At 43.4% G+C, this 13,735-nt stretch overlaps 1 protein-coding gene across 4 annotated transcripts in view; it reads left to right on the forward strand.

Annotated features, from left to right (window-relative positions):
* Positions 1 to 13,735, forward strand: part of fam20a (FAM20A golgi associated secretory pathway pseudokinase) — a 100,100-nt gene that overhangs the window by 71,146 nt on the left and 15,219 nt on the right. For 2 of the 4 annotated variants that reach the window (XR_010021307.1, XR_010021306.1), the window contains exons 8-11: positions 305 to 414; positions 4,210 to 4,291; positions 10,799 to 10,858; positions 11,856 to 12,180. Coding sequence is in view for 2 of the 4 variants with exons in the window: in XM_063074465.1 (XP_062930535.1) it covers positions 305 to 414; positions 4,210 to 4,291; positions 10,799 to 10,858; positions 11,856 to 12,123 (520 nt within the window). In the remaining 2 variants the exon portion in view is untranslated. Of the gene's footprint in view, positions 1 to 304; positions 415 to 4,209; positions 4,292 to 5,199; positions 6,674 to 10,798; positions 10,859 to 11,855; positions 13,694 to 13,735 lie in introns of those variants that run through there. The other 2 variants (XM_063074465.1, XM_063074466.1) reach the window with 2 other exon arrangements.

The raw sequence follows: 13,735 nt of genomic DNA on the forward strand, positions 1-13,735 counted from the left end.
AGAATTGCACCCAGGTTGGGCTGTCTTTGCTCGGGTAAACGCTTGCTTCTGTTTCAAAGCCACGCTGAGTTTATTGTCGCATGCCTGGGTATATGTCTGCACAACTGCGACAAAAACCTTACTTGCAGCAGCAACAGAAGCACATAGCATCAGATAGAACTTTTACGTGTAAAGAGCGGCAGAGTGGGTCCAATGTGCTGTGACTACCAACTCTGTTAACACGATGATGTGTTCTTAGTGTTTTCTTTGACCATGAGTACAAACATCATTCTAAAAGCTTGTTACTGTTTTTTTCGCCCTTCAGGTGGGAAACCAATCCAAACTATTGTGTACAGATCAAAAAAACTCCTCCATACAATACTGGAAGTAGGTTGCTGAACGTCATCGATATGGCTATTTTTGATTTTTTAACAGGTAAATATTTGAACGGAAAGAGATTTTCATGATGCGTAATGAGTTCCATGAACTGGACAGATTAACTCGAGGATAAAGTTGATGCCAGATGTAGTCTGTGTCTAGATTTTCCTTTGTCACTCTCCTATGAATTACGACATGGAGCTGAGCTAAGAATGCCTTTTGGGTATTTCCCTTCCAGGAATAAGGTGCCCTCAGGAATTGGTTCAATTGGCCACAGCATCCTTTGTCAGTGTCCAATGTCATTGAAAGATGCTAAGTTGTAGCAACCTAACCAGGTGCAGTCAATAACTCTGAAGTGGAATCTTGTTCCTTCCTAAGATTTAATCAATTTCCTTTTGGTCACCTACGCTCTTATTGACAAGGGAATAAATGGAAAGATGCCTTACCGTTCACCGATTTCACTTTCCCCAAGTCCAAAGCAACTTTGCTGACTTTGTCAGGAATTAGGAAGGGTTTCCGAAAGACCAGAAAAGGCTGCTGAGTACCTCCATCTCCCAGTGATAGCATTTCCCTGATGGATCCAATTTAGCATCTTTTATAAGCCAAGATAAATGTCTCCTGATGCCAAGTTTACTTCTGCACATTAAAGTGACTGCTTCCAGCCCAAATCTGAATAAAAGCATATGTACAATTACAGAAACATTGAAGGGAAATGAATATAAATTAAAAAAACAAAGAATCAAGGTATGTTGTTTCAGCTTGCAATAAAATAGAACTGATGAAGAAACACAATGTTCAGAAGACTAGTCCGCTGCTTCATTTCATGACTTCTCCCGCCGTTTAAGTTGTAAAAGGCAAATAAATACTTGCTGCCATTGTGCACAAGTCCTCTTTGAGTCTGCATATTTCATCCATATTCCAAGCCCCATTCTTTGCCTGGATCTACCTCTCCCCAACACATTATCTTCTCAACAATGATTTTTTCTCTTCGTTTTAGACACTCTCACTGTGGTTTGGCCATTTCTCATTTTGTTTGTGAGCCCATTGCTACAGACTTCAGTCGCAAACAACGAAAGGGCTTAACCAACATCACTCTTCTTTTCCTTTACACTCGGTAGGGAATGAGAAAGAAAATGTGAAATCCAGGCCTGAGGCCGAGGTGGGACAGAGGGAAAACCTGACAGTATTGTTTAAGTCATTGCCCATTCGGACAAGAGAGTAGAAGAAATTTCTTGAGCAACATGTGCAAAATGCTAGAGGAACTCAGCAGGTCAGGCAGCAGCTATTGAAAGGGGAAAAAGTGTCAACATTTTGGGCCGAGATGCTTCGTCAGGACTGGAAAGGAAGGAGAAAGAAGCCAGAATAAAAAGGTGGGAGGAGGGGAAGGAGTACAAGCTGGCAGGTGATAGGTGAAGCCAGGTGAAGAGGAAGGAGGGTGGGTGGGAAAACGTTGAGAAAATATCTTCACCCATTCGATCCTGAATGTTGGAATTCAAGAGGGCTGTAGAAGTTTAGTTGCTAAGCATATTCAGGATAGAGGCCAATAGATTTTTCGAAGGGAATGTGGGATATGGGGTTAGTTCAGGGAAATGGCACTGAGGTTAAATGTCAGATATCTTCTTGTGGCATGGTGGAAGAGACATAATGGATCAATTGGTCTCCTCCTGCTCCTGTTTCTTTCATTGTGTTAGAGTAGAGTAGTGTGATCTCTCAAGTCAAGTAAGATGTTCTTCTAAGGGGTTGTCTAATGGTGGGTCCTCAGGTGACTGTAGGGACCGATTCAGAATCCACATATTCTGGTGCAGTGTGGGCACGAATTGGTGGTGCAGTGGTTAATGGTTGGAAACTTTGCGTTATTCACACAAGTGCAGCCTGCACTGGAAAAAAACCAGGAGAAGAATTCCAGTGTAATAGCCTTGAGGAATTCAACAGACCAGACAGCATCTAGGGAAAAGAGTAAACCATCGACGTTTCAGGCCAAGACCTTGCAGCAGGACTGGAGAAAAAAAAGGAGAAGTCAGAGTAAGAAGGGGGTGGGGGAGACGAGGAAGAAGTACAAGGTGGTAGGTGATAGGTGAAACTGGGAAAGGGGGAGGTGTGAAGTAAAGAGCTGGGAAGTCAATTGGTGAAAGAGATACAGAGCAGGAGAAAGGGGAATCTGATACGAGAGGGTAGAAGACTATTGAAGAAAGGGAAGGGGAAGAGCACTGGGGGGGGATGTTGGGCAGGTAAGGTGATGAAGTGAGTGAGGGAAATGGGAATGGTGAAGGGGGGGCAAATACGGTAAGCATTTGAAATCAATATTCACGCCATCAGTTTGGAGGCTACCCAAATAGAATATAAGGTGTCCTCCAACCTGATTGTAGCCTCATCGCAACAGAAAAGGAGGCTATGTACTGTAATAACATGTCAGAATGGGAATGGGAGTCAGAATTGAAGTGGATGGCCAACGGGAGATCTAGCTTTTTTTTGGTGGCTTGGCAAAACAGTCTCCCGATCTACATCAGGTCTCACCAATATACAGAAGGCCACATCGGGGGCACCGAACACAGTAGATAATCCCAACAGACTCACAGGTGAGGTGTCACCTCACCTGGAAGGGCTGTTTGGGGCCCTGTATGGTGGTGTGGGAGGTGGTGTGGGGGCAGGCATGGCACTTGTTCAGTATGCAAGGATGAGTACTAGGAGGGAGATCAGTGGAGAGGGATGATTGGACAATGAAGTCACGTAGGGAGCAATCCCTGCAGAAACTGGGGGGAGGGAAAAATGGGCTTGGTGATGAAATCACATTGGAGATAGCGGAAGTTATGATGCTGAGACTGCTGGGGTGGTAGGTGAGGACGTGCTGCCCTATCCCTGGTGGGGTGGCAGGGGAATGGGGTGAGGGCAGACGTGTGCAAAATGGAAGCAATACAGGTGAGGGCAGTGTTGATGGTAGAGGAAGGAAAGCCCCTTTCTTTGAAGGAGGAAATCTCATTAGTTCAGGTCAATGGCCTCCTCTACTGCTGCGATGAGGCCACACACAGGTTGGAGGAACAACACCTTATATTCTGTCTGGGTAGCCTCCAACCTGATGGCATGAATGTCGATTTCTCAAACTTCCAGAAATTGTCCCCCACAACTCTCCTTCACTGTTCCCCATTCCCGTTTCCCTCCCTCACTTTATCTCCTTACCTGACCATCACCTCCCTCTGGTGCTCCTGCCCCTTCCTTTTGTTCCATGGTCTTCAACCCTCTCCTATCAGATTTCCCCTTCTCCAGCCCTTTATTTTTTTCACCAATCAGTTTCCCAGCCCTTTACTTCACCCCTCCCCCTCTCCCAGTTTCACCTATCACCTACCACCTTGTACTTCTTCTTCCCGTACCCCCAGCTTGTTGATCAAACTTCTCTTCTTTTCTTCCTGTCCTGATGAAGGGTCTCGGAACTTTGAATGTTTACTCGTTTCCATAGTTGCTGAGTTCCTTCAGCATTTTGTGTGTGTTGCTTTGGGTTTCCAACATCTGCAGATTTTTTTGTTCCAGTGTAATAACATGGGAATGGTTGTTAACACATTTTATTACTGTGCAAGTCCTTTTTCAAGCACATAGCCTTGAACAAATGTAATTGAATTTCTAGGATATTCTTTTTCAATTGCTTAAGTGTAAGGAAAATCTGCCAAAGGATTGAAAGACATTTCTGCATCAAAGAGGAAAGACCTTGGGTCAATTCAGAGGATTCAACTTAGCTTCAGTGAGGAATATTTGGAATTCATGATAACCTGCTTTTATCAGGTCAAATATTTCAAGAAAGGATCATGAACATTTTTGGTGAACACCTTTTCCTGTGGTCAATTCTTCTAAATTTGCTTCCAGGGAATATGGATCGACATCACTTTGAGGTCTTCACAAAGTTTGGAAAGGATGGCTATATCATTCACTTCGACAATGCCAGAGGGTAATTGCTTTAATAGTTTATATTTGACTATAAAATGCTATTAATATACACAGTGCAGAATCTAAAGAGAGCAAGTAAAATAAGATTAAAACAGCAAAGAAGTTTATCCAAGAGTGAAGAAGTGGAATCATCTAGGAAAGTTTACCGATGCTTGGCAGATAGACTTTATCTTGGACAAGTGTGAAACGATATGCTTTGGGAATTTAAAGCAGAGCTGGACCTAACACAGTGAGTAGTGGGGCCCCTGAAAGTGTTGTAAAACAGAGAAACCTAAGGGTACAATTACATAGTTCCCAGAAAGGTACACAGGACGAGAAGAGCACATTTGGCATGTTTGCCTTGATCGGTCAGGGCATTGAGTACAAGAGTAGGGATTATGCAAAGCATTATGATAGAGGTCAAAAGTCCATACATGGAGTATTATATGCAGTCTTGGTCACCTAGCTATAGGAAGGATGTCATTAAGCCGGAAAGGGTGCAGAAAAGATTCATAAGGATATTACCGGAACTGGAGGGTTTAATTTATAAGGCGAGATTGGATAGGCTCTAGCTATTTCCCCTGCATTGCAGGAGGGTGAGGTGTGACCTTATTTTAATTGATGAGGGGAATAGATAAGGTGAAAGTTCAGAGTCTTTTTCCCAGGATAGGAGAGCCTAAAACGAGGGAGCACAGAATCAGAATCAGAATCAGATTTAGTATCACCGGCATGTGTCATGAAATTTGTTAACTTTGTGGCGGCAGTACAATGCAATACATGGTAATTATAGAAAGGAAATAAATAAATAACTCAATCAATTACAGTAAGTATATATATGTGTATATTGAATAGATTAAAATAGTGCATAAACAGAAATAATATATATTTTTAAAAAGTGAGGTACTGTTCATGGTTAACATGCCCATTTAGGAATCGGATGGCAGGGATGAAGAAGCTATTCCTGAATCGCTGAGTGTGTGCTTTCAGGCTTCTGTACCTCCTTCCTGATGGTAACAGTGAGAAGAGGGGATGTCCTTAATGATGGATGTCACCTTCCTGAAGATGCTTGAAGATGTCTTGGATACTACGGAGGCCAGTGCCCAAGATGGAGCTGACTAATTTTACAAACTTCTGTAGTTTCTTTCTGTAGGCACCCCCACCCCTTGTACCAATCAGTGATGCAGCCTGTCAGAATATTCTCCACGGTATATCTATCAAAGTTTTTGAGTGTTTTAGTTGACAAATCAATTCTCTTCAAACTCCTAATGAAACATAGCCACAGTCTTGCCTTCTTTATAGCTACATTGAAATGTTGGGACCAGATTAGATCCTCAGAGATCTTGACACCCAGGAACTTGAAATTGCTCATTCTTTCCATTTTTGAATCCTCTATGAGAATTGGTTCATGTTCCTTCATCTTACCCTTCCTGAAGTCCACAATCAGCTCTCTCATCTTACTGACACTGAGTGCAAGGCTGTTGCTGCGACTCCACTCAACTAGCTGGTGTATCTCGCTCCTGTACGCCCTCTCATCTCTGTCTGAGATCCTACTAACAACAGCTGTTTCATCAGCAAATTCACAGACGGTATTTGAGCTATGCCTAGCCACACAGTCGTGGGTATAGAGGGAGTAGAGCAGTGGGCTAAGCACACACCGCTGAGGTGTGCCAGTGTTGATCCTCAACGAGATGGAGATATAATTACCAATCGGACAGATTGTGGTCTTCCAGTTAGGAAGTCAGGGATCGAATTGCAGAGGGAGGTACAGAGGCCCAGGTTCTGTAACTTATCGATCAGGATGGTGAGAATGATGGTGTAAAATGCTGAGCTAGCGTCAACAAGCAGCATTCTGACATAGGTGTTTAAGATGAGGGGAAAGACTTAAAAGAGGCCTGAGAGATAATTTTTTTCCATACCGAGCATGATGGGTGTATGGAATGAGCTGCCAGGTTAATTGGTAGAGGTGGGTACACAAACAACAGTTAAAGGATATTCAGACAGATTGGAAATGTTGAGAGGGATATGAGCCAAGTGCTGGCAAATGGCACGAGCTCACAGAGCAGAGATAAGTTGGGCCGAAGGGCCATTATACTCTATGACTTTATAGACCTTTTCAGCAAAGGATCCCAATTTAAAATCAGAAATCTCAGATAACAGAAGTGTATCCTGACTAAGTATAACAGTGGAAGCCTGCAACCAAGGCTTGCTATATCACCAATCCTTCTCCAGGTTCTGTGATTTGTTCCTTTTGACCTCTTTGTTTACCTTCAGCTACAGGAATATGTATTAGAAGTTCCATGAATTCAATAGACCTCCTGTAATTTTGATCAGAGGTGCTAGCTTCACAATTAACATCCTATCCTCTGCACTGTGTTCTGATATTGACAAACATAGCACGAAATAAAGTGGATCATATTTTATAAAGGATCAATATTGAGGCATTTATTATTAGTATTAAACATTTTGTATAATTTCTCTTAGCATGACAGGCTCAGATTTTTCTATACGTACACAAATGACACTTGATCATATTCTTATTTTTGGAGCCAGTACACAGGCAAATTTAGCTACTATGAAATAAAAAATTGGCATCAAAATGAATAAACACTCAAATAGTTTCAGCAGAGATTTTGTCAATGTTAGATCAGAAGGTTGTGAGATTGGTGCAGAAATTCTCCTGTTTCTTGCTACGTTTTTGGTTAAATCTCACTGTTTGAGTCCTTTTCATATATAGGAAAGAGCAGAAGTATGTGTTATGATTGTGTTGAATGACAGACTAGAGTAGAATAAACAAAAGGCCTACTTCTGCTCCTATTTTTCTGTGTTTCTATGTTTCTATATTATTTTACTCTTGAATTCCGCAGAAACTCAGTGTTACCGTGCTTTAGACCAAGCACAGAACTAGAGACTTGTGCACTGAGATGCAATTCCAGTTATACGAAAGAAAATAGTCTAGAAACACTACTGGCTCTTCTCTATTAGAAGAAGCCCCCTTTCTCAATGGTTTTAATCATGCCTTTGCTGCTTTACTGGAAAACTAGATCAAAAGTACTATTTCTGATTGGGATAGGAACAGGCACTTGGGAAAAACAAATTTGTTCAGCCCATCATCCCCATTGATTTATATCTTTGCTACCAGTAATTGTCGACCCTGTCCAAGTCTTGTGATACAGCCCAAAATTCACTGAAAGAGCTTATTGCCTGGTTGGAATAATATAAACTCACATATTGGATCATGTCTCAACGATTCCACCTGGTGTTGAGATCATTGGAAACTGACAGAATTGGCAAGAGCTTGCTAGCATTTGGTGATTACAGTCGTCTGTGTCTCAGTTGCCCCTGCATCGGGTAGGAGAGCAATCACTCAAGTCAAGTATGATGTTCTCCGAAGGTGTTGTCTAATGTGGGACCTCAGGTGGCTGGAGAGGCTGATCTGGGATCCATATATCCTTCATGGAGAACACCTGGGCATGCTCGGTTTAACGATGCACGGACAACCACCACACGCTTCTTGACAGAGCGGGGTCATAGTTCAGAGGCATGGAATGCAAGACGACTGGGGACCTTTCACTGCCGCAGCCTTCCTCCACCTTCACTACCATTGTGAGGAGTCATCATCTTCCGCCAGCTGCATTGTAGAGGTTCTGATTGGATTACTCTTTGCCTGGAAACCCCCCTTTAACCTACCAGGAGCGAAGTGCCAGATGGCTGAACTCCAGGCAGCATGGCCCTCGGGATCTCAAAAACCCACAAGCCTCTCCACCACAACAAGGTGACAATCCTCGGAGGAGCCAGGCAGTGGTAATCCCTCGATCAATATCATTTGCAATGAACTCAGCAGGCCAGGAGGTATCTATGGAAAAGAGTACAGTCGACATTTTGGGCCCAGGCCCTTTAGCGGGACTGGAGAAAAAAGGATGAGTCATTGATTTAAAAGGTGCGGCGGGGGGGGGGAGGGAGAAACACAAGGTGATAGGTTAAACCGGGAGGGGGAGAGGCGAAACAAAGAGCTGGGAAGTTGATTGGGGAAAGAGACACAGGGCTGGAGAAGGGGAAATCTAATAGGAGAGGACAGAAGGCCATGGAAGAAAGAAAAAGGAGGAGGAGAGCCATGCATCATTTCCACCTGGTAAAGCATTCGTTGTGCCTATTTGTGACTAAGTACCAAATAATAATACTATCAAAAATAAATCATATCACTTCACTGAATATTGGTAGTTGATTACTAGACTGACTCAACATTATTTCGCGATACTGTGATCTTGGAACAGCCCATTTACAAACAACAACACACGTGCAAAATGCTGGAGGAATTCAGCAGGTCAGGCAACATCTATGACCTTCTTCTTCAGCCCTTTACCTTTTGCACCTAACACTTCTCAGCTTCTAGCTTCATCCCCCCCTTCCCCTCCCACCTTCTTATTCTGGTTTCTTTCCCCTTCCTATCCAGTCCTGATGAAGGGTTTCAGTCCAAAACTTTGACTCTTTATCCCTTTCCGTAGATGCTGCCTGACCTGCTGAGTTCCTCCAACATTTTGTGTCTACTCTGGATATCCACCATTTGCAGACCATCTTGTATTTACCAATTAAAAATACTGAGTTTTAAGTGATCAATTTAAAATGTAGCAGGTGTTTTTATAATCTAAAGGTGATCTAAAAGCTTTGCTGATCATATTCTCTGCAAAGCTGGAATATGCAGCATCCGTGAACCGTTTTTCACTCACTGTTTTATTTCCCTGCTTTATCCCTTGTTACATCAGCATTTGCTAAGTCACTCTAATCACTAACAAAAGTTACCTCAGTCATTTACCTTATGTTTTGTAACTTCAAAAATGAATGGAAAGGAAAGCACGGGAGACTGGGATAAACATGTACTCTTTGTTTTTGCTTTAGTGAGGTGTGCACTTATGGTGCGGTCGCGTAATAATGTATGCCATTCATGTACTTTTACAAAGAACCCATAATGAATTATGTAAGCAAACAAAGAGTGCTTAATCAAACAATATATTTACAATATTACTCAAATATTACTGAAATATTAAATACACAACAATTTAGATTAGTTTAGATTATGAGGACACGCAGTCCTCTTTTATTGTCATTTAGTAATGCATGCATTAAGAAATGATACAATATTCCTCCGGTGTGATATCACAGAAACACAGGACAGACCAAGACAGAAAAACTGACAAAAACCACATAATTATATATATAGTTACAACAGTGCAAGCAATCCCATAACTTGATGAAGAACAGGCCATGGCACAGTAAAAAGTTCAAAGTCTCTCGAAAGTCCCACATCTCACGCAGACGGGAGAAGGAAGAAAACTCTCCCTGCCATGCCCAACCACAGTCCGACTCTGAGTCGTCCGAAAACTTCGAGCTCCGATCAGCCCTCCGACACCGAGTACCGAGCACCATCTCTGCCGAACGCTTCGACCCCAGCCTCGGTGGCCAGCAGCAGGCAAAGCCGGGGATTTTGGGGCCTTCCCTCCGGAGATTCTCGATTGCACAGTAGCAGCGGCAGCGAACCGGGCATTTCAGAAATTTCTCCAGATGTTCCTCTGTGCTTCTCACGTCTGTCTCCATCAAATCAGAACTGTCCACGGCCCCTATTTAACAGATACGATATCATTTCACCGGAGAACTGCGCACGCTGCGTCGCGCCGCCATCTTCTCCTCCCGCCATAGTAGAATTTACAAAGATTTCTTGCAAATTTGCACTGCATGTACTATTTTTGCATTTAATCTGTTACAAAGTGACCTGTTATATAACACTACAACGCTATATTTATATAACAGCTTCACCATGGTGAAGTGCTTTACAACACTTCGCAGGTGTATATTTGAACAAGATTTGACACCAACTCACATCAGAAAACATTATGGCAGGTAAGCTTAAGCTGAGGTCAGTTTGAAGGAGTAACCTTGATGAGTGAGGTTTAGGGGAAATACTAGAGCTCAGGGCTTGAAACTTAAGACATGTCAATGTGACTGAAGTAAAAGTGGGGCTGACTCAGAGGCAGGAATGAAGGAGTAAAGGTAACTTAAAAGATTTTCACAGATAGAGAAGTGAGACAGCAAAGGGATTTGAAAGCCTGGTGTTAATTTTAGCACTATGGTATTGCTGGACCAGGAGCCTATATGAGCCACCAAGGACAGGAGTGATGGATGAACAGGATGCTGGAAGTTAAGATATGGGCAAGGGAATTTGGAATCATTATAAATGTCCAGGGTGAAGTATGGAAGGCCAGCTAGTTAGGTCTAGAGGGACAAAGACATGGAAGAGGTTTGCCACAGCAGGTGAGCTGAGACAGGACAGAATAATTGATTAGACATACTTTTATATTGCATTCATTAAATTGTGTGCTTACTTTAGCAAGGTAGCGGCCAGTCTAATGAATCACTGAGAACTTGCATTAAAGACACCTGTTAACACTGAGCTATTTCTGACTATGCACCTGAGTGGCGGTACTCTCCAATCAACTCTGACAAACCAGATCATAACACATTTCTTTCTTTCTCTTAGGTTTGGGAAACACTCGCATGATGAACTCTCCATCCTTGCACCCCTGACCCAGTGTTGCAGGTAAAGTCACGCTGTCAGTGTGATCTAAAATGAGGTAGAAATGCTGTGTCTATATTGTAAGCGTCGTATGGCTCTGATTTAGCAGAGGGTCAGTCTGCATTACATGGGTGTAAACCACTGCATTTTTCATTTTATCCTCAAGGACAGTGATGTAGTGGGATGTGTATTTCCAGTGTTAGACATATTTCTTGGACCTTATGAACTCAATGAACTGGACAAACTCCGACTTATCCTGCTTCCATTTAATGGCTGAGAACAGCAAGTCTGAACTTCTGGTGTGTTCGAAACCTTTCACTGTGATGCCATACTTTTGGGTTCAAGATATGAAATCTAGACAGGAATTTTCTGACTTCTCCGAATCGGAATCACAGTCGGATTGATTATTATTGACTTATGCCATGAAATTTGTTGTTTTTTGACAGCAGTACAATACATCAATTATACCGTAATTACAATAAGAAATGTAAATATAAAATTAGTGCAAAAAGAGAGGGGAAAAAAGAGTGAGGTAGTGTTCTTGGGTTCAGAAATCTGATGACAGAAGGGAAGAAGCTGTTCCTAAAATGTTGAGTGTGTGTCTTCAGGCTCCTGAGCCTTCCCTTTGATGTATTGAGAAGAGAGCATTTCCTGGGTGGTGGGAGTCCTTGGTGACGGATGCCATCTTTTTGAGACATAACCTTTTGAAGATGCCCTTGATGGCCGGGAGGTTAGTACCCATGATGGAACTGGCTGAGTTTACAACCTTCTGCATCTTTTCCCAAACCTGTACAGAAATTTACCGGAATCTTTGCTCGATCTCCTGAAACTCCTAATGAAATACAGTTATCTTCATTATTGCATTAATTTATAATTTAAGTGCACAGAAGCAGGTGAAAGTGTTATTCTCTCACTTGATAATGGAGATGTTTGCAAAGAAACTCACTACTGCTCTTGCTGCAATCTCTGGGCCCTTGTATTCCAACTGGTGATGCTAATCATTGCATTTTCTGTTTTATAGAATAAAAAAATCAACCCTCCTGCGTCTGGAGCTTCTGTCACAGCCGGGCTATCAACTGAGTGACGTCATGCGGGAATCCCTACTTTTCGATTCCCTCAGTCCAGTTTTAACAGAACCTCACCTCCTTGCACTGGACAGGCGCCTGCAGATAATACTGAAGGCAGTTCGTGAATGCGTGCGCCAGCATGGGGGTGCCGACGTAGTCATGGACGATGTGGGAGATGAGTTTGATGGCATGGACTTCAACAGCAGCGTGCTGACCAGCTAACAGGCCACTGGTGTCGAGCAAAGGGAGTGTCGAGGCAAGGACTGCAGCTCGAGTGAGGTAGAATACTCCTCATGTTTAAAAGACACACTCTCTATTGATGTAGACGCAAGACACTGTAGATGCTGGAATTTGAAGGATCAAACAAGATCCAGGAAAGAGTCAACGAATCAGGCAGCATCGGTGGGAGGAAATGGGCAGACAATATTTTAGATTGAACCTCTTCATCCAGTGTGCACTGGATGAAAATGTCTTGACCCGAAAAGTCAACTGTCCCCTTCCTTCCCAACCGGCTGAGTTCCTCCAGTACCTTGTTTGCTGCTCCTCGATAATGTGTTAATTCTTGTATTAAATTCTTGTGCCATTTTCAGCTTGTTCTGAAGCTGTGCCAATGGCGACTGACTCATCTCAATAGGTTGCCCCCGCCAATTTCAGAGCTTGCAGCATAAGCTGCTGAGTTCATCTGGCACTCCCAGGGTTTTGTTCAACCGGTTCATTGCTTACCAAGGCCTATAGGTGGAGCACCTGATCACGGGTTTGAGTATTTCACTCAGCTGGGTGAATAAACCACACTGCCTGTTTTGCCGGAGGGGCAGAGATGTCCTTAGTCCTTGAAATTGGTAAGTAAAGGCTGCAACCCCACCCACAGCATCTGGTATAATTACATCCATGGGGCTGTGACCTCAACAGGAACAAATCCTTAAAGTGGAGCTGGGCACGATAAGTTCTCAAATGTCATTTTGCTTTGCCCAGGTGAAAACTCATTGGAAACTCCCGTCTTTGTGATCGGAAGGGTTGGTCTGAGCTTAAGAACTGACTTAGGGTGAGGTTTGATCCACCCATTGCAAATGCTGGAAATCAGAAATGATAGTAGAGAATGCTAGGGGGGAGAAAACAGTTCACATGACGTCTATGGAGAGAGAGATTTAATGTTGCTGATGGATGATCTTTTTATCAGAAGTAATGAAAAGTCATTGACCTGAATCGGAGACACAAGAGGCTTCAGATGCTGAAATCTAGAGATCAAAAAAAAAACAACCTGCTTTAGGAGCAACACACCCAAAATGCCGGAGGAACTCAGCAGGCCAGACAGCATCTGTGGAAAAGAGTACAGTCAACGTTTCGGGCCAAAACCCTTCGGCAGGCCTGCTGAGTTCCTCCAGCATTTTGTGTGTGTTGCAGATTTTCTCCTATTTGTGACCTGCTTTAGGAACTCAACGGGTCAGGCAGCATCTGTGGAGGGAAACGGGCAGTCTGCATTTCAGATTGAGATCCTTCATCGGGACTGGAAGGGTAGAGAGGGGAAATGGCCAACACAAGGGGGTGAGGGGGAAGCAGTGGTGGGGTGAGGGCTGGCAAGTGATTGCTGGATGCAGGTGAGAAGGGATGATAGGCAGATGGAGGAGAGAAGAGTGGAAATAGTGACCGAGACTGGGAGGTGACAGGTGGAAGCAAAGAATGGCCACAGGTAACGGAATCCGACAGGAAAGGAAGGTAAAGCATGGGATCAAATAAAGGAGGTGTGGTAAGCAGCTGGAAAGACTAGGAGCTGATGACCCTGTGGGAGGGTGATGAGCAGATGAAGTAGATGGGGGGGGGAAGAAAATGGGTGATC

Source organism: Mobula hypostoma, chromosome 22 (genome assembly GCF_963921235.1).
Source record: "Mobula hypostoma chromosome 22, sMobHyp1.1, whole genome shotgun sequence".
In the NCBI taxonomy this organism is placed as follows: domain Eukaryota; kingdom Metazoa; phylum Chordata; class Chondrichthyes; order Myliobatiformes; family Myliobatidae; genus Mobula; species Mobula hypostoma.